This window comes from Capra hircus, chromosome 19, assembly GCF_001704415.2.
Source record: "Capra hircus breed San Clemente chromosome 19, ASM170441v1, whole genome shotgun sequence".
In the NCBI taxonomy this organism is placed as follows: Eukaryota; Metazoa; Chordata; class Mammalia; order Artiodactyla; family Bovidae; genus Capra; species Capra hircus.
Genome location: NC_030826.1, coordinates 30,182,978 through 30,202,681, shown reverse-complemented (window position 1 = coordinate 30,202,681; position 19,704 = coordinate 30,182,978). Strand labels below are relative to the sequence as shown.

At 41.8% G+C, this 19,704-nt stretch overlaps 1 protein-coding gene across 1 annotated transcript in view; it reads right to left on the bottom strand.

Moving 5' to 3' along the window:
- DNAH9 (dynein axonemal heavy chain 9) overlaps positions 1-19,704 on the bottom strand; it is a 286,432-nt gene that overhangs the window by 147,228 nt on the left and 119,500 nt on the right. The window contains exons 32-36 of the mRNA XM_018064667.1: positions 16,965-17,175; positions 8,768-8,895; positions 6,173-6,281; positions 4,872-5,019; positions 4,034-4,208 (exon numbers count right to left, since the gene is read on the bottom strand). Coding sequence (XP_017920156.1) covers positions 4,034-4,208; positions 4,872-5,019; positions 6,173-6,281; positions 8,768-8,895; positions 16,965-17,175 — 771 coding nt within the window. The remainder of the gene's footprint in view (positions 1-4,033; positions 4,209-4,871; positions 5,020-6,172; positions 6,282-8,767; positions 8,896-16,964; positions 17,176-19,704) is intronic.

The window sequence follows — 19,704 nt, the reverse complement described above, 5'->3', positions numbered from 1 at the left end:
CGAGGTCACAGAATCAGACACGACTGAGCAAGTAACACATACACGCATAGGGATTTTATATCCTTAGCTTGAGTACTCTCAGATATTAAAATCTTCCTACGAATTAAAACGATTTTTAGACAACCTCTCAAATGGAATTACACTATGGAAAAGAGGGCTTCCCCCTAAAACACCGAAGCAGAACTAACAGTGCTACTGGAAAACCATTCCCAATAAAACCTAAGAGAAAAGAAAATACAAAACAAAGCTTAAAAAATGGGTCTTACCTGACAGCAACTGTTTTCTGGCTGACAGCATTTATTCATGAAAACATAACAGCTGTCTACCTTTGGATAAAAAATTCCTGAAGACCTTTGGCTTCCTAATGAAAACCAGATTTTAGGTTTATATGGAGAACCCAAGACAGACCAACTTTAGAAAGAAGGAGGTTCGTGGTGGACCCTCTTTCCTCACTCTCAATTCCACTTTGAGCTACCTGGTCAGTTTCTCAGCCAAGCCATTCACTGGGCTGCACTGTCTGGCTTCCTAAAGCCTGGCGCTGGACCTAACTTTCTACTCTAACTGGACGCTAGAAAGACAAGGTCACCTCGGCTGAGCCATCCAGCTGCCTTTTCCCAGTTTGACTCTTTGAGTGCCTCTGCTCTTTGAGCGACCTCAGTGAAGGAGCTCCTTTTGAACTCCAGCTCCTTTAGATTCCGACAAGTCTCCGGTCCTCTTCCTGCCCTTTGAACTTGACAACAGGAAGGCTGACATACAGTGTGGTGCAATGTAGCTGAGTTTGGAAACACAGTATCACCTCGTTTGATCTTCATGATGCTCTAAGCCAGCCTGGCTCCTGAAAATTACTCCTATTTTATGCACGAAGAAGCAAAAGCACACTGGTTACCTTCTAGCAACATGTGGCAGAATTGGGAGTCAGGGGAAAGAATGGTGGTGGGGAAGGGACAGTTAGGGAGTCTGGAATGGATATGTACTCACTGCTATATTTAAAATGGATAACCAACAAGGGCCTACTGTATAGCACAGAGAACTGTGCTCAGCGTTATGTGGCAGCCTGGATGGGAGGGAAGTTTGGGGGAGAATGGGTTCATGTGTATGTATGGCTGAGTCCCTTTGCTCAGCCTGAAACTATCACAACATTGTTAATTCGCTGTACTCCAATATAAAATAACAAGTTTATTTATTTATTTAAAGAGAAGAGTTGGGAGTTGAACCTAGGTGCTGGATAGGGTGCTGAGAAGCATTTGCTTCTGAGAGAGAATTTGCTGTGACTGCTGCAAAGTATTTAGCCAGGATCCACTTGCCCACTCCCTCTTTTTACTGGAATGTCTACCCAGGTATGGGCTGTGCTTTGTATTATATTCTGCTTTTCGTTAATAACAGCTTTTTCAATATAAGCACCATGGGTGTTCCTGATGTGAATATTCTGGCTACCTTCGTACTTTTCTATTTACAGCACTATTTCGTGTTTGGCTTGAATGCAGGCTGTGAGGGGGTCTTGGACAGTTCCTGCTGCTGAAAGCTTTCTCCAGTGTGCTCTGCCCGCCTCTACCCACCAGGGCCAGCACGGCCGCCGACAGCTCCAAGTACTCCAGAGCCCGGGACGCCCGGAGGGAGGCTTTCTTGGGCTTTTAAAAAGAGCTGAGTGGATTTAAATTTTTTTACATGGAGATAGAAAAACTTGACCACGTGTCTTTATCCTGGTACCCCATGGCCTGCTCGGCACCAGTGTAAGAGAGGAGCCCAGCAGTGGTTGCTGACATTTCAGCAGCCGAAACGGCAGGGGCTGCATCTTTTAAAAGTTATTTATTTCTTTAATTGTGGCTCTGCTGGGTCTTTGTTGCTGCACGTGGGCTTTTCTCTAGTTGCGGTGAGTGGGGGTTACTCTTTAGTTTCGGTGTGCGGGCTTCTCATTGCAGCGCCTTCTCTTGTTGCAGAGCACGGGCTCCAGGAACGTAGGCTCAGTGGTTGCCGTGTGGGCACTGGAATACAGACTCAGTAGTCATGGTGTACGGGCTTGGTTGTGGGATCTTTCTGGATCAGGAATCGAACCCAAGTCCCCTGCCTTGGCAGGTGGATTCTTATCCACTGTGTCACCAGGGAAGCCCCTACCTTTTTCTTTGGAAAAGCCCCAAATCAACCCAGACCAGAAAGAGTAAATCATAACTTTCCAAAAACTGCAGCTTGGCTTAATCCTGTTGTGAGAAAAGCATCAGATACTTGCTATAAAACTTAATATTTATGGTGCATGCATGCTAAGTCACTTCAGTCACGTCTGACTCTCTACAACACTATGGATTGTAGCCTGCCAGGCTTCTCTATCCATGGGATTCTCTAGGCAAGAATGTTGGAGTGGGTTGCTGTGCTTTCTTCCAGGGGATCTTCCTGACCCAGGGATCAAACTCATGTCTCAGGCGTCTCCTGCATCACCTGGGAAGCCCTAAGTAGGAGAACATTAATAATAAGCAGTATTCTAAGAGTTTTACATGTGGACAATTAGAACAGCATCCCTTCATTTAATCCTTATATCTATCCTAGGGAATGGGTACCACTATTATCACTTTCACTGCCTTTGTACCCAAAGTTTTGGGTATCAGGATAAAGATACTTGGTCAATTTATCTAGCTCTTTGTACCAGTAATGAGATTAAGGTAGAGAGATGTTAAGTTACTTGTCCAGGGTTCCCAGGTAACAAGTGGCAGAGTTAGAATTCAAACCCCGGGTCCACATTCTCAGCCTCTATATGATGTTGCCTGGTAGCTAGCGCATGCTCAGTCACTAAGTCGTGTCTGATTCTTTCTGACCCCGCCACTGTAGTCCACCAGGCTCCTCTGTCCATGGAATTCTCCAGGCAAGAATACTGGAGTGGATAGCCATTTCCTTCTCCAGGGGATATTCCCAGCCCAGAGACCAATCTCGTGTCTCCAGCATTGCCAGGTGTATTCCTTACTGCTAAGCTACCCTGGTAGCTAGAGTCAGTTGTAAAAGACTGATCTGCCTAACCTCAATTATGTTGTTTCCAGGTAAAGTACCTTTTATTTGGAGAAAACTCAGTAAAGCAAAAGGTTGAGAATACACAAAGCTTAGAGAACAGGATGCCAAAGAGCCTGAAACCACAGCAGTAAACACCAAGAGATAAATACTACTTCGTTTTTCTACTCATAGATGTTGATTAAACTTTGGTCTAACTTTCTATGGTTCTTCCACAAAGAAGGCTGACTAATGAAGAGTTGATGCCTTCAAACTGCGGTGCTGGATAAGACTCTTGAGAGTCCCTTGGACTGCAAGGAGATCAAACCAGTCAATCCTAAAGGAAATCAACCCTGAATATTCACTGGAAGGACTGATGTTGAAGCTGAAGCTCCAATATTTTGGCCACCTGATGGGAAGAGTCAACTCACTGGAGAAGACCATGATGCTGGGAAAGATTGAGGGCAGGAAGCCAAGTAAGTGACAGAGGATGAGATGGTTGGATGGCATCATTGACTCAATGGACATGAATTTGAGCAAACTCCTGGAGATAGCGGAGGACAGGGGGGCATAGTGTCCTCTTGCAGTCCATGGAGTCATCAAGAGTCAAAAATGACTTAGCAACTGAACAACAGCAAAAGCCTTCTAGGGACAGCTCTGTGTTTCAGGGGTGATGAAGATGCGATGGTTGGTATAGATGCTTGTTCTAGAAGGTTTTTAAGAAGGGATTCCTCCTACTCAAGCCTCTAAAGCACAGCACCATCCCACCTAAAACACGCATCTTTCTAAGTATGGTATTCACATCTCTAGTTTTTCAAATTCAATCAGCAACTGTCCAAGAAATTAGGGATACATTCACTAAATCAAAAAGCAACAAAATGCAGCTCAGTCTCATCTGTCTCACTACATGAAGCTCTCCTAAGGGGGCTGATGTCTTCAGCAAAATCAGGGAGACATAAATAAATGGTTTGATGCCCCCATGTTAATTCTGACATTTAACCGTTCTGTCTACCAAATCTTGGCTGGTTAGCGTGGGTGTTAGCCTCAGCACGCACCCTCTTACCTGGTCCTGGACCAGTGCTCCACCAAAAGCCCAGATGGCAGCAAACACAAAGTAAAGCTCGTAGGTGTCCTTGGGGCAGTCTGCGGGGATGTCCTCCTCAGTCAGCAGACACTCGAGAAGGTGGCACAGCATCTGGACTGTGCTCTGCTCTGGGACGGGAATTATCTTCTTAAATCTGAAGAGAGAGAGACCCAGATATGTTCTAAAACATTGGATTATTCCATCCTAGTGGTGCTGTTGGACAGCTATGGAAATCTGCTGGTGTCTGTGGATTTGACAACTCTATGTGGCTTTGCAGCAGCAAAAGCTTTGGTATTATAGAGGCTCGGGGTGGCTGATAAGCAAGCCATCTAGGTTCCCAGATGGGTCAGGGTTAAAGAACCTGTCTGCCAATGCAGGAGAGATGGGTTCGACCCCTGGGTTGGTAAGATCTCCTGGAGGAGGGCATGGCTACCCACTCTATTCTTGTTTGGGAAATCCCATGGACAGAGAAGCCTGGTGGGCTACAGTCCATGGGGTTGCAAAGAATCGGACATGACTTAGCAACTGAACAAAAACTACAACTTGCACCTTCCTCCAGATACACCTGTAGAGCACTCACAGAAGGCTCTTTGAATCTCCCTTCTCTTCGCTCACCTCTCTTCCTGCCTGGACTGACAACAGGCATCTCAACTCCATCCTAATGTATGTTCCCTCTGCCGTCTGCCACACCTGGAGGGGACTGCCTGGGGATGTCTGACTTTGGGGACAGGATAGAACATCAGCAGGACACCAGGTATGAGCCAACAGGCTCTTTGTCGCTGCTTTAATTCTTCGCCTTCCTCACTGCTTGGCCTACCTGGTTCTGAGCGCATCTAAGCAGGTCGGAAGATACTTGTCAAATAGGATGGTTAGGTTGGCTTTCTCTGTCTGGATCTCTCTCCTGTCGATCCAGCTGCTCACAGGGGGGTTCCAGCCCAGGTCTGCTGGGTTAATGTACAGGATCCCTGGGAGCATAGAGAATATAGCTTAGTTACATGTCCATAGAGCTCAGGATATTCTTCACCCCAGAGTTATTTTCTCTGTTAAAAAAATGTACAGAAGGCTGGCCTTGAAAAGAACAGAGGGGCTTCCCTGGGAGTCCAGTGGTTGAGGCTTTGTCTTCCAGCGCACGGGTGCAGGTTCGATCTCTGGTCGGGGAACTAAGATCCTATATGTCTTGTGGCCAAAAAGCCAAAACATAAAACAGAAGCAATATTGTAACAAATTCAATAAAGACTTTAAAAATGGGCCACAGCAAAAAAGAAAAAAAAAAATCTTGAAAAAGGAAATAACAGAGATCTGGCTGAGATCTGAGAGGATTTACTATTGGGATCAGCTCTGATGGCCTGATAATAGCTGATGGACAGCAGTGTTGAGAAGGATCCTGAGGCCAAATCCAGGCTCAGGAGGAAAGAAGACTGTGATTGATTAGCAATACTTGTCATGGTGACGAAGTGTGCACTTTCATGGTGGCCCCCAAAAGGATATTGTTTAGTTGCTCAGTCGTGTCTGGCTCTTTTGTGACCCCATGGACTGTATCCTGCCAAGCTCCTCTGTCCATGGAATTCTGCAGACAAGAATACTGGAGTGGGTTGCCATTTCCTCCTCCAATGGATCTTCCTGATCCAAAGATCAACCTCACGTCTCCTGCATTGGCAGGCAGATTCTTTATCACTGAGCCACCAGAGAAGCCCCTCAATGGTTAAGTCCATGTCCTAACCAGGAAAGTTATGGTATAAAGTCATTTTGCACCAAGATATAGTGAGAACTTGTAATGCTCAATCATCTTCACTAGCCTCCATGGAAGCTAGAACTGGCCTGAAAGTAGCGTAATTCGAGGCATTTCTGTGCAGAAGACAGTAGTAGTCCAGCTCAGGGGCTATTCTTCTTTCTGTTACTGTAAACATTTCTGAATTGAGAAACTCACATGATCCTGGCTGCAGAGCACTGGCTCACTTTCGTGGGTATGGATTAGGGCTGAGGATTAGGCCAGAGTTTTGGATGGTCAATGTATGACTCCTGTTTGGAGCTTTGGTCAGAGCCAGCGAAACAGGTATCACTAGAGGCACCTGTTTTCAGCTGAGTAGGTATGTGGCTGTTCCCTCTCGTGGTCCATACCTGCTCTGGAGACAGTGGCTGGCGTGGCTGTGTGCAGGTGGCTGATCTCAAAGAGAAGCCTCATGGTGGGATTCAGAGGGATCCTCTCGTTGCTTGCCAAGGTCAGCACCTGGACACAGGTGAGGGGCGCAGCAGGCAGGGAGGAATTAGGGTGCAAGGCCAGCTCAGGGGAGTTTGGCTTTTATTCCTGATAGGCATTACGATTATAAGTATCTTCGAAAGTTTCTACAAGGTCTTCTCTCTCTCCTTCTATAGCCCCTTGATCACCATCCCTGTGTACTGAGTCAGGAAATAAGCTATCTGAAAAGTTTAAGTGATGTCAGTGATTTGAATGAACTGGAACATATTGATGCTTTTGAACTGAGGTGCTGGAGAAGACTCTTGAGAGTCCCTTGGACAGCAAGGAGATCAAACCAGTCAATTCTAAAGGAAATCAGTCCTGAATATTCACTGGAAGGACTGATGCTAAAGCTGAAGCTCTAGTACTTTGGCCACCTGATGCAAAGAACTGACTCACTGGAAAAGACCCTGATCCTGGGAAAGATTGAGGGCAGGAGGAGAAGGGGGTGACAGAGGATGAGATGGTCAGATGGCATCACTGATTCAATGGACATGAGTTTGAGCAAGCTCCAGGAGAGAGTGAAGGACAGGCATACTCCAGTTCATGGGGTCTCAAAGAGTCAGACATGACTTAATGAATGAACAATAACAACAACAGACCATATTTTTTAAAAAATGATAATTAAAGGAAAAGAACTCAGGTTTCATGTAACTACTGTTTCTTTTAAAGGGCTCCCTCTGGAAGAGTATGTTCCGTACATGTTAAAGCCATCGTACAACCTCTAATCTGGGTGTGCTTTCCAAACAAGTTAAGTGCTACCAACTTCACAGCCTCTTTATTGGCAGTCAGTTTTCAATGTTTATAAAAAAATAAAATAAAACCTCCTCTCTGTGATAAAGATTGACCACCACTGAGGACACCTGACAGGCTCAGAATGTTTCTGATCATCAGTTTCCTTTATTTATAAACAAACAAAAAAATCCCTTTTAGAAAAAGATTTGAATACATGATTTAAGATTCTTTGCAGCTCTAAGTACTGAATTGATCTACATGTGGAAAATTCTAAAGGAAATTACAGCAATGCTAAAAACATGGGAGTGATGGCAGTGGCTTTGAAATAACTGAAAGTTATTGTATCAGTTCTAAGACTGATACAGTCTGATACAGACTGATACTGGATGAATCAGTTCTAAGACATCTGTTAAAGATGAAGTGAGAGTGAAAGTCACTCAGTTGTGTCCAACTCCTGCGACCCCATGGACTGTGGCCTGCCAGGCTCCTCTGTCCATGGAATTTTCCAGGCAAGAATACTGGGGTGGGTTGCCATTTACAGGTAGCTGAAATCAGGATCTTGAAGAGTTATCTGCATCCTGTGCTCACTGGAGTGCTATTTACAACAGCCAAGAGGTGGGAACAACCTACGTGTCTGTCAGTGGATGAATGGATAAAGAAGATGCCACACACACACACAGAATGGAACGCTATTCAGCCATAAGAAGAAGGAAATCCTGCTATCTGCGACAGCATGGATGGCCTGGAGAGCATTATGGCACATGAAATGTCAGACAGAGAAAGGCAAACAATAGGTAATCTCACTTATGTATGGAATCTTAAAAAAAAAAAAACTCATAGAAACAGAGAATAAATTGGTGGTTTCCAGGGATGGGGGTATTGGGTGGGCAATTATAAACACCCCAGTTATAAGATGAATAAGTAATGGAAGACATGGTGACTGTAGTTAACAATATTATACTGTGTACTTGAAAGCTGCTGAAAGAATAGATCTTAGTACCATCTTTCTAGATTTCATATGCATGAGTTAATATACGATATTTGTCTTTCTGACTTACTTTACTCTGTATAATAGGCTCTAGGTCCATCTACCTCATTAGGACTGACTCAAATGCATTCTTTTTTATAGCCAAGTAATATTCCATTGCATATATGTATCACGCTTTCTGTTTCCATTCTTCTTGTCAGTGGACATCTAGATTGCGTCCAGGTCCTAGCTATTGTAAAAAGTGCTGCAGTGAACATTGGTGTATATGCATCTCTTTCAATTATGGTTTTCTCAGGGTATATGCCCAGTAGTGGGATTGTTGGGTCATAGGATAGTTCTACTTCTAGGTTTTTTTTTTTAAGGAATTTCCATACTGTACTCCAATTTTAAAAAATTAAAAAAGAATAGATATTAGAAGTTCTCACCAGGCACACACAAAGGTAATTATGGGAGGTGATGGAGTTGTCAGCTAACTTTATTGTGGTAATCATTTTGCAATATACAAGTATTTCAAATCATCAGGTCTGACACCTTAAACGTAATGTACACAATGTTTTATATCAATTATAACAATGTTATATGTTAACTCTATCTCAATAAAGCAAAATAAATAAATAAATAAATTAAAAACCACCAGTAACAATTCCTTACTCAGGGCCAGCCTTACTGTCGAATCCAGGCTTTCAAATGTGCCTTGGGAGCTGGTTTCACTGATGACTGGGGATGACATGAGGCTCCCCTTGCCCCTTGGTACCTTGTTATCATCCATGACAGTGTTCAGAGACTCGATCCACATCGGATCAATGTCACCATCCAGTACAATCCATTTGGGCCCATCATGGGTGATGTTGGCAAGCTCGCGCATGATAGAAGAGAACAGTCCTAAGAGAAACCACAGATATCTCAATTTCCAGGTCACCATCAATCTTCTTTCTCTTAACACAAACTTTCCCTATCAGCAACAACCTTTGGAAGGAAGTATACACAGGAAATTCAGGTCAAAGCTGGCCTTTTCTCCTCTCTACCAAAAATCTGGTCATGCCCAAGGTTCTGCTCTTTCTGTGTCCCAATCTGACTTTTTATGAGAATGACAACAACAGCAAAACTAGAAGAAAACCTGATGGTCCTAGCTTGTTTTCTTTTTCATCTTTAATTGGAGAAAAATTGCTTTACAATGTTGTGTTGGTTTCTGTCATACAACAATGAAAATCAATTATAATCACATATATTTATCCCCTTCTTCCTGGTAGCTCAATGGTAAAGAATCCATCTGTCAATGCAGGAGCCACAGGTTCAATCCCTGGGTCAGGAAGATCCCCTGGAGAAGGAAATGGTCCAAGGTTTTAAAGTGACAAGGGACTGAGCAAATCATTTCAACAGGCAACTGCGACATGATGGAATTACATGAAACCTCCTTCGGTAAGGTTTTCATTCTTTGAAACTGCAGCCAGGGAAATCTTGCCAAATGCAGGCTTTGAGAGAAGGCCTGATGTGATTTTAGTTGGCATTACATGAAATTTATATCTTAATTTGGATCGAATTGATTTTTTATAATACTAAGCCTTCCCAGTCAATAATATGGTATGTCTTTTCATTTGTTCAAATATTGTTTTATGTTCCTTAATAAATTTTTACAGCATTTTCAATGTATCTCTTTGGCTAAATGTATTCCTAAGCATTTGTTTTTATTGTTATTGTGAATGGAATTTTTCCCCTGTATTTTCAGTTTTAGTTGGCTACTGTTCGTATAAAAAGATAAGCTTTCAAATTTGGTGTACTTCACTTTATACTGAGTTATCTTTAATACTTTTTCTTATTGATTCTAGCGATTTTTCAATAATGTCTTGAATTTTCTAGCTATAAAGTTTTACAATCACCAAACTAATAATTGTCTTTTTCCTCCAGTTTATACCATGTCTTCTATTTCATCGTTTTAACTGCATTATCTAGACTTCCACAGGCAAAGCAGAATAATAATGTTGGTAATAGATCTCTTTGGTTTATTCTTAATTTTAATGGAAGTTGGGCTATTCTTTTTGGTTCTGCACAAAGGTTGGTATCAAAATTATTTTGGCTTCATAAAATGAAATAAGAGGTGTCCTTTTTATGATTTTGAAATTATCTTTTCTTTTTTTAATTTTTTAATATAAATTTATTTATTTTAATTGGAGGCTAATTACCTTACAATATTGTATTGGTTTTGCCATACATCAACATGAATCCGCCACGGGGGTACACGTGTTCCCCATCCTGAACCCCCCTCCCACCTCCCTCCCCATACCATCCCTCTGGGTCATCCCAGTGCATCAGCCCCGAGCATCCTGTATCATGCATTGAACCTGGACTGGCGATTCATTTCACATATGACATTATACATGTTTCAGTGCCATTCTCCCAAATCATCCCACCCTCACCCTCTCCCACAGAGTCCACAAGACTGTTCTATATATCTGTTTCTCTTCTGCTGTCTCACATACAGGGTTATCATTACCATCTTTCTAAATTCCATGTATATGCATTAGTATACTGTATTGGTGTTTTTCTTCCTGGCTTACTTCACTCTGTATAATAGGCTCCAGTTTCATCCATCTCATTAGAACTGATTCAAATGTATTCTTTTAATGGCTGAGTAATACTCCATTGAGTATATGTACCACAGCTTTCTTATCCATTCGTCTGCTGATGGGCATCTAGGTTGTTTCCATGTCCTGGCTATTATAAACAGTGCTGCGATGAACATGAGGGTACACATGTCTCTTTCAATTCTGGTTTCCTCAGTGTGTATGCCCAGCAGTGGGATTGCTGGGTCATAAGGCAGTTCTATTTCCAGTTTTTTAAGGAATCTCCACATTGTTCTCCATAATGGCTGTACTAGTTTGCATTCCCACCAACAGTGTAAGAGGGTCCCTTTTTCTCCACACCCTCTCCAGCATTTATTGCTTGTAGACTTTTGGATAGCAGCCATTCTGACTGGCGTGAAATGGTACCTCATTGTGGTTTTGATTTGCATTTCTCTGATAATGAGTGATGTTGAACATCTTTTCATGTGTTTGTTAGCCATCTGTATGTCTTCTTTGGAGAAATGTCTGTTTAGTTCTTTGGCCCACTGTTTGATTGGGTTGTTAATTTTTCTGGAATTGAGCTGTAGGAGTTGATGTATATTTTTGAGATTAATTCTTTGTCAGTTGTTTCATTTGCTATTATTTTCTCCCATTCTGAAGGCTGTCTTTTCACCTTGCTTATAGTTTTCTTTGTTGTGCAGAAGCTTTTAATTTTAATTAGGTCCCATTTGTTTATTTTTGCTTTTATTTCCAATATTCTGGGAGGTGGGTCATAGAGGATCCTGCTGTGATTTATGTCAGAGAGTGTTTTGCTTATGTTCTCCTCTGGGAGTTTTATAGTTTCTGGTCTTATGTTTAGATCTTTAATCCATTTTGAGTTTATTTTTGTGTATGGTGTTAGAAAGTGTTCTAGTTTCATTCTTTTACAAGTGGTTGACCAGTTTTCCCAGCACCACTTGTTAAAGAGATTGTCTTCTCTCCATTGTATATTCTTGCTTCCTTTGTCAAAGATAAGGTGTCCATAAGTGTGTGGATTTCTCTCTGGGCTTTCTATTTTGTTCCATTGATCTATATTTCTGTCTCTGTGCCAGTACCATACTGTCTTGATGACTGTGGCTTTGTAGTAGAGCCTGAAGTCAGGCAGGTTGATTCCTCCAGTTCCATTCTTTTTTCTCAAGATTGCTTTGGCTATTTGAGGTTTTTTGTATTTCCATACAACCTGTGAAATTATTTGTTCTAGCTCTGTGAAAAATACCAATGGTAGCTTGATAGGGATTGCACTGAATCTATAGATTGCTTTGGGTAGTATACTCATTTTCACTATATTGATTCTTCCAGCCCATGAACGTGGTATATTTCTCCATCTATTAGTGTCATTTTTTATTTCTTTCACCAGTGTTTTATAGTTTTATATATATAGGTCTTTTGTTTCTTTAGGTAGATATATTCCTAAGTATTTTATTCTATTTGTTGCAATGGTGAATGGAATTGTTTCCTTAATTTTTCTTTCTATTTTCTCATTATTAGTGTATAGGAATGCAAGGGATTTCTGTGTGTTGATTTTATATCCTACAACTTTACTATATTCATTGATTAGCTCTAGTGATTTTCTGGTGGTGTCTTTAGGGTTTTCTATGTAGAGGATAATGTCATCTGCAAACAGTGAGAGTTTTACTTCTTCTTTTCCAATTTGGATTCCTTTTATTTCTTTTTCTGCTCTGATTGCTGTGGCCCAAACTTCCACAACTATACTGAACAGTAGTGGTGAAAATGGGCACCCTTGTCTTGTCCCTGACTTTAGGGGAAATGCTTTCAATTTTTCACCATTGAGGATAATGTTTGCTGTGGGTTTGTCATATACAGCTTTTATTATGTTGAGGTATGTTCCTTCTATTCCTGCTTTCTGGAGTGTTTTTTATCATAAATGGATGTTGAATTTTGTCAAAGGGTTTCTCTGCATCTATTGAGATAATCATATGGCTTTTATTTTTCAATTTGTTAATATGGTGTATTACATTGATTGATTTGCGGATATTGAAGAATCCTTGCATCCCCGGGATAAAGCCCACTTGGTCATGGTGTATGATCTTTTTAATGTGTTGTTGGATTCTGATTGCTAGAATTTTGTTAAGGATTTTTGCATCTATGTTCATCAGTGATATTGGCCTGTAGTTTTCTTTTTTTGTGGTATCTTTGTCAGGTTTTGGTATTAAGGTGATGGTGGCTTCATAGAATGAGTTTGGAAGTTTACCCTCCTCTGCAATTTTCTGGATGAGTTTGAGTAGGATAGGTGTTAGCTCTTCTTTAAATTTTTGGTAGAATTCAGCTGTGAAGCTGTCTGGACCTGGGCTTTTGTTTGCTGGAAGATTTCTGATTACAGTTTCAATTTCTGTGCTTGTGATGGGTCTGTTAAGATTTTTTATTTCTTCCTGGTTCAGTTTTGGAAAGTTGTACTTTTCTAAGAATTTGTCCATTTCTTCCAAGTTGTCCATTTTATTTGGAATTATCTTTTCTTAATTCAGCTACTATTTTAAAACTTTTCATTTCATTAGTTTACTTTTTCTACTTCTCATTGAGTAAATTTTGTTAAAATTATATTTGGTTAGGGAATCATCTATTTCTTTCCATTTTTCAAATATGTATGATCTAATTGTGTCTCTTTTAATCTTGTCTATATCTACTGTTATATCTTCTTTCTAATTCCTTATCTTGTCTACTTTTACTCTCTCTTATCCCCAATAATCATGCTCACAATGGACTTATTGGTCTTTACAAAGAACCAATATTTATATTTCTTCATCCTTCCTATACTTTTTTGTTCCTTCCCACTAATTTCAGCTTTTATCTGCATTAGTTTCTTCCCATCTTTCTTCAGGTTTAGTTTATTATTTTTTGAATAATTTATTAAAATGGATACTGATTTCCTTTTTTTCTAGCCTATCTTCTGTAATAATGAGAGTTTAGAAATTTTCATTATTGACTTTAGATGTGTCCCAGAGGTCTCTGTATAAACATTCTTTACTTTGCTCCCAAGAAGGATTACAATTAAATTTTCCCTTTAATTCAGGAGGTCAGTATTTCTTGATTGCAAGTAATGAAATTATTTTTGGTCATTTTCTTGCTATTTGTTTCTAATTCTATTGTATTAGTATCTGACAAAGTGGCCTGAAAAATGGATACTTTTGAATTCATTACAATTTCTTCTGTGCCCAACTAAACTTTAAATTTTTGGAAATGTTCCACAAACCTACCAAGAAAGGAATATTTTCTATTTACAAGATGCAAAGTTCTATATCTTTGTGTTACACTGCATTTGATGATGCATTTCCTAATTCTTCTATGCCTATACTTATTTTTCTGTCTATTGAATCTTTCTAATATTGAAAAATATGTATTAATATAAACCACTGTATTTCTATTTTTATCAAATTCTCTTAAATTTTTTTGGAAAGTTAAATTCCATTTACTTGGAAGGTCTCTTGTTTAGGGAACGTAGATTTATGATTATTATAAGCCTTTGTAGATTTCTCCATATTTAATGAGTATATTTAATAAAACTTTAAAATTCTCACACTTTAAAATTTGAATTATATTATGTGAGCTAAAATTTAAGGTGGAAGAAGTATCTAAGACTAGCAAAGAAATTACAGAAAAGTACTGAGGAGGGATTTACCTCATCAGACAGGAAAATGATATAAAATGATAACAATTGAGATAGAATGACATTAGCACAGGATTAGATAAATAGGTGATGGAACAGAATAGAAAACCCAGAATCAGATGTCAATACAATTTTCCCTTTCAATATGTGAATTTCAAGTCTGTGAATTCAATCACCCGTAGATTGAAAATATTCGGGGAAAATAAAACAATTCTAGAAATTTCCCCATACCGAAACTTGAATTTGCCATATTCTAGCAACTATTTACACAGCATTTACATTGTATCAGGTGTTATAAGTAGTCTAGAGATAATTTAAAGTTTACAGGAGGAATATGTATAGGATAAAGCAAATGCTACTCCATTTTATATGGGATCTTGAGCATCTGTGGATTTTAGTGTCTGCAGGAGTTCCTGGAACCAATCTCCCAGGGATACCAAAGGAAAACTGCACATGTGAGAAGTTGGAATTTAAATTCAGAGACAAAGGATTCTTAATAAATGGTGATTTCACAGTCAATTATCCATCTGGGAGGAAATAAAGCTGATTCTCTACCTCACCTCATACTTTGTGATCATTTGAGTCTGACTATGTGCAGCCCCATGGACTGTAGCCCATCAGGCTCCTCTGTCCATGAGATTTTCCAGGCAAGAATACTGGAGTAGGTTGCCATTTCCTATTCCAGGGGATCTTCCTGACCCAGGGGTCAAACCTGAATCTCCTGCATTGGCAGGCAGGTTATTTACTGCTGTGCCACCTGGGAAGCCCAGCTAAGCCCCCAAATAAATTTCAGATGAGTAAAAAATGTTAATGTGAAAAGAATCTTTCATTCCAAATTTATGATGTTATGCCTCTAAAATTAGAAAGAGTCATAAACTAAATAGGAATTCCAGATGCTAAAAAGACTAGACAGACATAATTTCCCTTTATAAAGTACATGGTAAACATGTCATGAGTATCTGTAGACAAATGGAAGACAGATAAAAACCATTAGTAGTGCATATAACAGATAAAAGTTTAATGTCTTTGACATATTTAAAAAAACACTTACACACTGATAAGAATATAATAAGGAGGAATAAAATTACAAAAAAGCCAATTACTAAGACCACTAAGAAGGAAAAGATGCTAAGCCTCATTAAGAGTGAAATAAAAATTAGAGAGGCTACTCATTAAGTCTGATCTTTCAAGGCCTCTGATGGAAGACCCTAAATTAGAGGAATCCAGGCATATCACTTTGCTGACACAGGTCTGTACAGTCCAAAGTTATAGTCTTCCCAGTAGTTGCATATGGACCTGAGAGCTGGACCACAACGAAAGCTGAGTGCCGAAGATTTGATGCGTTCGAATTGTGGTGCTGGAGAAGACTCTTGAGAGTCCTTTGGACATCAAGGAGATAAAACCAGTCAATCCTAAAGGAAATCAACTCTGAATACTCATTGGAATGACTGATGCTGAAGCCAAAGCTACAGTACTTTGGTCACCTGATGCAAAGAGCTGACTCACTGGAAAAGACCCTGATTCTGGAAAAGATTGAGGGCAGGAGGCTAAGGGGGCGACAGAGGATGACACAGTTGGATGGCACCACTGACTCAATGGACATGAGTTTGAGCAAACTCTGGGAGATAGTGAAGGACAGGAAGCCTGGCATGCTATATAGTCCATGGGGTTGCAAAGAGTCAGACACAACTGAGCGACTGAACAACAGGCAGTATACCCTGATGTAGTCACTGGGATGTTAGGACAGACCTGAGATGACCTCATTCCGGAAGCCATACTGCTTTTGGAAAGAGATCTGATCAGCTTGTGGAGAGTTTTCTCCATTTTCTTTTCTGCTCCCTCCCAGTGACAGGATACCCTTTCAACACCTATCACAATTTTCAATTCTCAGAAGGTGATGCTGAGGTCAGCACCAAGTGAGCATGGGTTCGGGACAATCTGAATCACTGTAGAAGGGACCAGCTCCTTGGCTCCAGGAACTCTTGCAGACACTAAAATCCCTGGATGTTCAAGATCTCATATAAAATGGAGCAGTGTTTGTATTATCCTACACACTTGCACACATGCACGTGCACTCAGTCACTAAGTCATGTCCCACTCTTTGTGACCCCATGGACTGCAGCTGGCCAGGCTCCTCTGTCCATGGGACTCTCCAGGCAAGAATACTGGAGTGGGCTGCCACTTCCTTTTTCAGATGATCTTCCTGACACAAGGATTGAACCCATGCCTCCTGCAGTGCAGGCGGATTCTTTACCACGGAGCCACCTGGGACGCCCCATCCTATACACATCCTCCTGTGGTCCCAGGATGCTCCTGAGATGAGTCTTCTGTAGCAGCCTCCCCATCACTCCTGGGGTGGTACTGACAGGGAGGTACGCTCTGTGGGATGCTAGACTGTCTGCTCCTTTGGGAATGAGAGGTGGGCTTCCCTGCCTGACCCATGTCACACACTCTGCCAGGCAATGTGAGAACCCCATGACTTGCAGTCCAGAATCACAGAACTGCAGCTGAGAAGGCCTGCCCTATTTATCTTCTCTACGAGCTGAAAAATCTCCAAGGAGAGAAAGTACCCCAATGGATGAGGCTCCTCTCCAAGCCAAAATCAGTTTCATTGATTCTTTTCACCTCCTCCCACCCCAAACTGATCAGCTCGGTTTTCCCTCCTCCGCACCCTCCCCACTGCCTTCTCATCAGCCCAACTAGCTAAGACAGAAGCATCCCGTCCTTACCATCCTTCCATTCTCGTGTGGCTGGATTGATGATGCCAAAGAGCTCATCATTGGTGACCGCTTTGGGGTTGAGGTCAGTCCAGACAGGGCGGCGTTTCATGATTTGGTAGGTCTTGTGCAAGGACCTCAGCACCTGCGACTTGCCAGTTCCCGCACTGCCCACCACGAACACGGAGTGCCGCACCGCCAAGAGCTCCTCCAGCTGGACCACCTGGGAAACACAGAATCCGGCCAGAGGGACTGCTTGTCACTCACCCACATCCCCACTGCTCCCCTGTGAGCCAATCTGATGCCTGAAGTGAGACCTGAGGTCAACACAGGAAGGGTTACTCCCCCCAGGATATAATGGGGTCCTAAATGTTGGGGCAACATGATTCATTTATCCACTTATTCATCATTTGGGTAATTATTAGTAACCACTAAGTGCTAGACAGTATGTCTGGTGAGAGAGATTCAGAGATGACTCTCCGGCCCTCCCTGACCTCATAGTTCTGATAGAGAAGCAAGTCATATTGACAAACTGCTATAGTGTAAGGAGATAATTGAGATGTGCAGGAGAACTGAGATTCCCTGGAGGAGAAAATGGCAACCCACTCCAATATTCTTGCCTGGAGAATCCCATGGACAGAAGAGCCTGGTGGGCTACGGTCTATGGGGTTGCAAAGAGTCCGACATAACTGAGCACATGCACACGTGTAAGAAGGGCATGACTGCTATGGCTGATGTATTTACTGAATGCTGTGAAAAGAGATTGTTGTTGCTGTTCAGCGGCCGGGTCATGTCTGACTTTTCGCAACCCCAAGAACTGCAGCACGCCAGGCTTCCCTGTCCCTCACCATCTCCTGGAGCTTGCCCAAATTCATGTCCTTTGCATTGGTGATGCCATCCAACCAGCTCATCTTCTGCATCCCTCTTCTCCTCCTGCCTTCAATCTTTCCCAACATCAGGATCTTTTCCAATGAGTTGGCTCTTCACATCAGGTGGCCTAAGTATTGGAGCTTCAGCTTCAGCATCAGTCTTCCCAATGAATATTCAGGATTGATTTCCTTTAGGATTGACTGGTTGATCTCCTTGCTGTCCAAGGGACTGTCAAGAGTCTTCTCTAGCATCACAATTTGAAAGTATCAATCCATCCCTGGAAGACGGAATGGCAACCCACTACAGTATTCTTGCCATGAGAACCCCATGAACATGAACATTATGGCAACAGATAGGAAGAAAGAGTAGATTTTATATAGATAAAGGGAATATGAAAGGCTTCAAAGGGGATGGGGCATTTGAATTGGGGCTTCAAGGGTGGGTAGGAGTTTGCCAAGAAGATGAGCAGGAAGGATATTCCAGGCAGAGGAAACAGCACAAAGGCTTGTGGTGTGATAGAGCATGATGTGGTTGACCAGATGGCTTGATGAGGCTGGCATCAAGGAGCTTCTTGAGGGACAGTGGCCATATGGGAGGCATCCTCACTCTTGTTGTAGTTTGCCTTCAGGCTCACTTTTCTACACTCTTGTATGCTTATTGGAATGAAAATGTGATCCTGTCACTGTCATCAGGTTGTCCCTTCAAAGGTTCTCCTAAGTTTTGGTGATGAAATCCCAAATCCTTACACTGGTTTACAAGGCCCTGTTGCAATCTGGCTCCAATCAGCTTCTAATTTTGTGTCTCAGCCCTCAACACACACATACCAGGAAGATGATTGCTTTAAGCTCCTCAATGATTCTCTTTCCCATTTATGTGCCTTATCTACTTTTGAGGTCCTTTTTCTTAGAGACCATGGAACTGCTGCTTTGATTGGGGTTAACTGCTTCCTAGATCTGCTGACAGCGATAATTCAAAGACTTCCCTTGTTTGATTCTTGAATTTTTGAATCCCATGACACTTGTTTTTCATCCATGTTTTGTTGTAGTATGTTCTCAAATAGCTTAATCGAATAGGATGCCTATGTAATATTAATAAAATCGGTAACTCCTTGAAAATATCTGATAACCTGGTACATAATGGAATTTTGAGATTGTTCCCCCTCAGAACTTTGAAGGAATGGTTTCTTTGTCTGGTACTATCTGATATTGTTGGTGAGAGGTTCTGATATCATCCTGAACTTCATTCAATCGTGGGTCACCTATACACCTCAATCCATCACCCAGCCACAAAACTTTCATTTTTCCCTCTTGACCCTTGACTTCTGAATCCCATTACGATGTGTCTTAACGTTGCCCCCACCCCCCGGCTGTGTTCACCTCTCTTCCTCATTCCCTGCCCTCCTTCACTACTTGCTCTGAGCCCAGAGCCGCTCTGAGGTTCTGCTTGACAGACTGGCTGCCTCCTGGCTCCTGGTCCCCTGAAGCCCTTTCTACACCTGCAGCGCCCCTCTGCTCTGCTTGACCTGTCAGGCTTCTTCCATTCTCTCTCCATCTTTCCAGAAATTTACTGTTACATCTCCTTCCCAGTTTTCACACCTCCATGGGACTATTCCTTTTCTTTCCAAGTTAATATCACCACTTTTAAAAGACTGCAGGATGCCTTCTCAAACCAGAGCTTTTTGATGAAATAACACATTGCTGAGTTTTTAGGGCTTTGGGTACAATACTCTCACATTTTGAGTGAAAGTGGTAGTCACTCAGTCATGTCCAACTCTTTGCGACCCTGGAGCCCATGGACTGGAGCCCTGCAGGCCCTTTTGTCCATGGGATTCTCCAGGCAAGAATACTGGACTGGATAGCTGCTCCCTTCTCCAGGGGTTCTT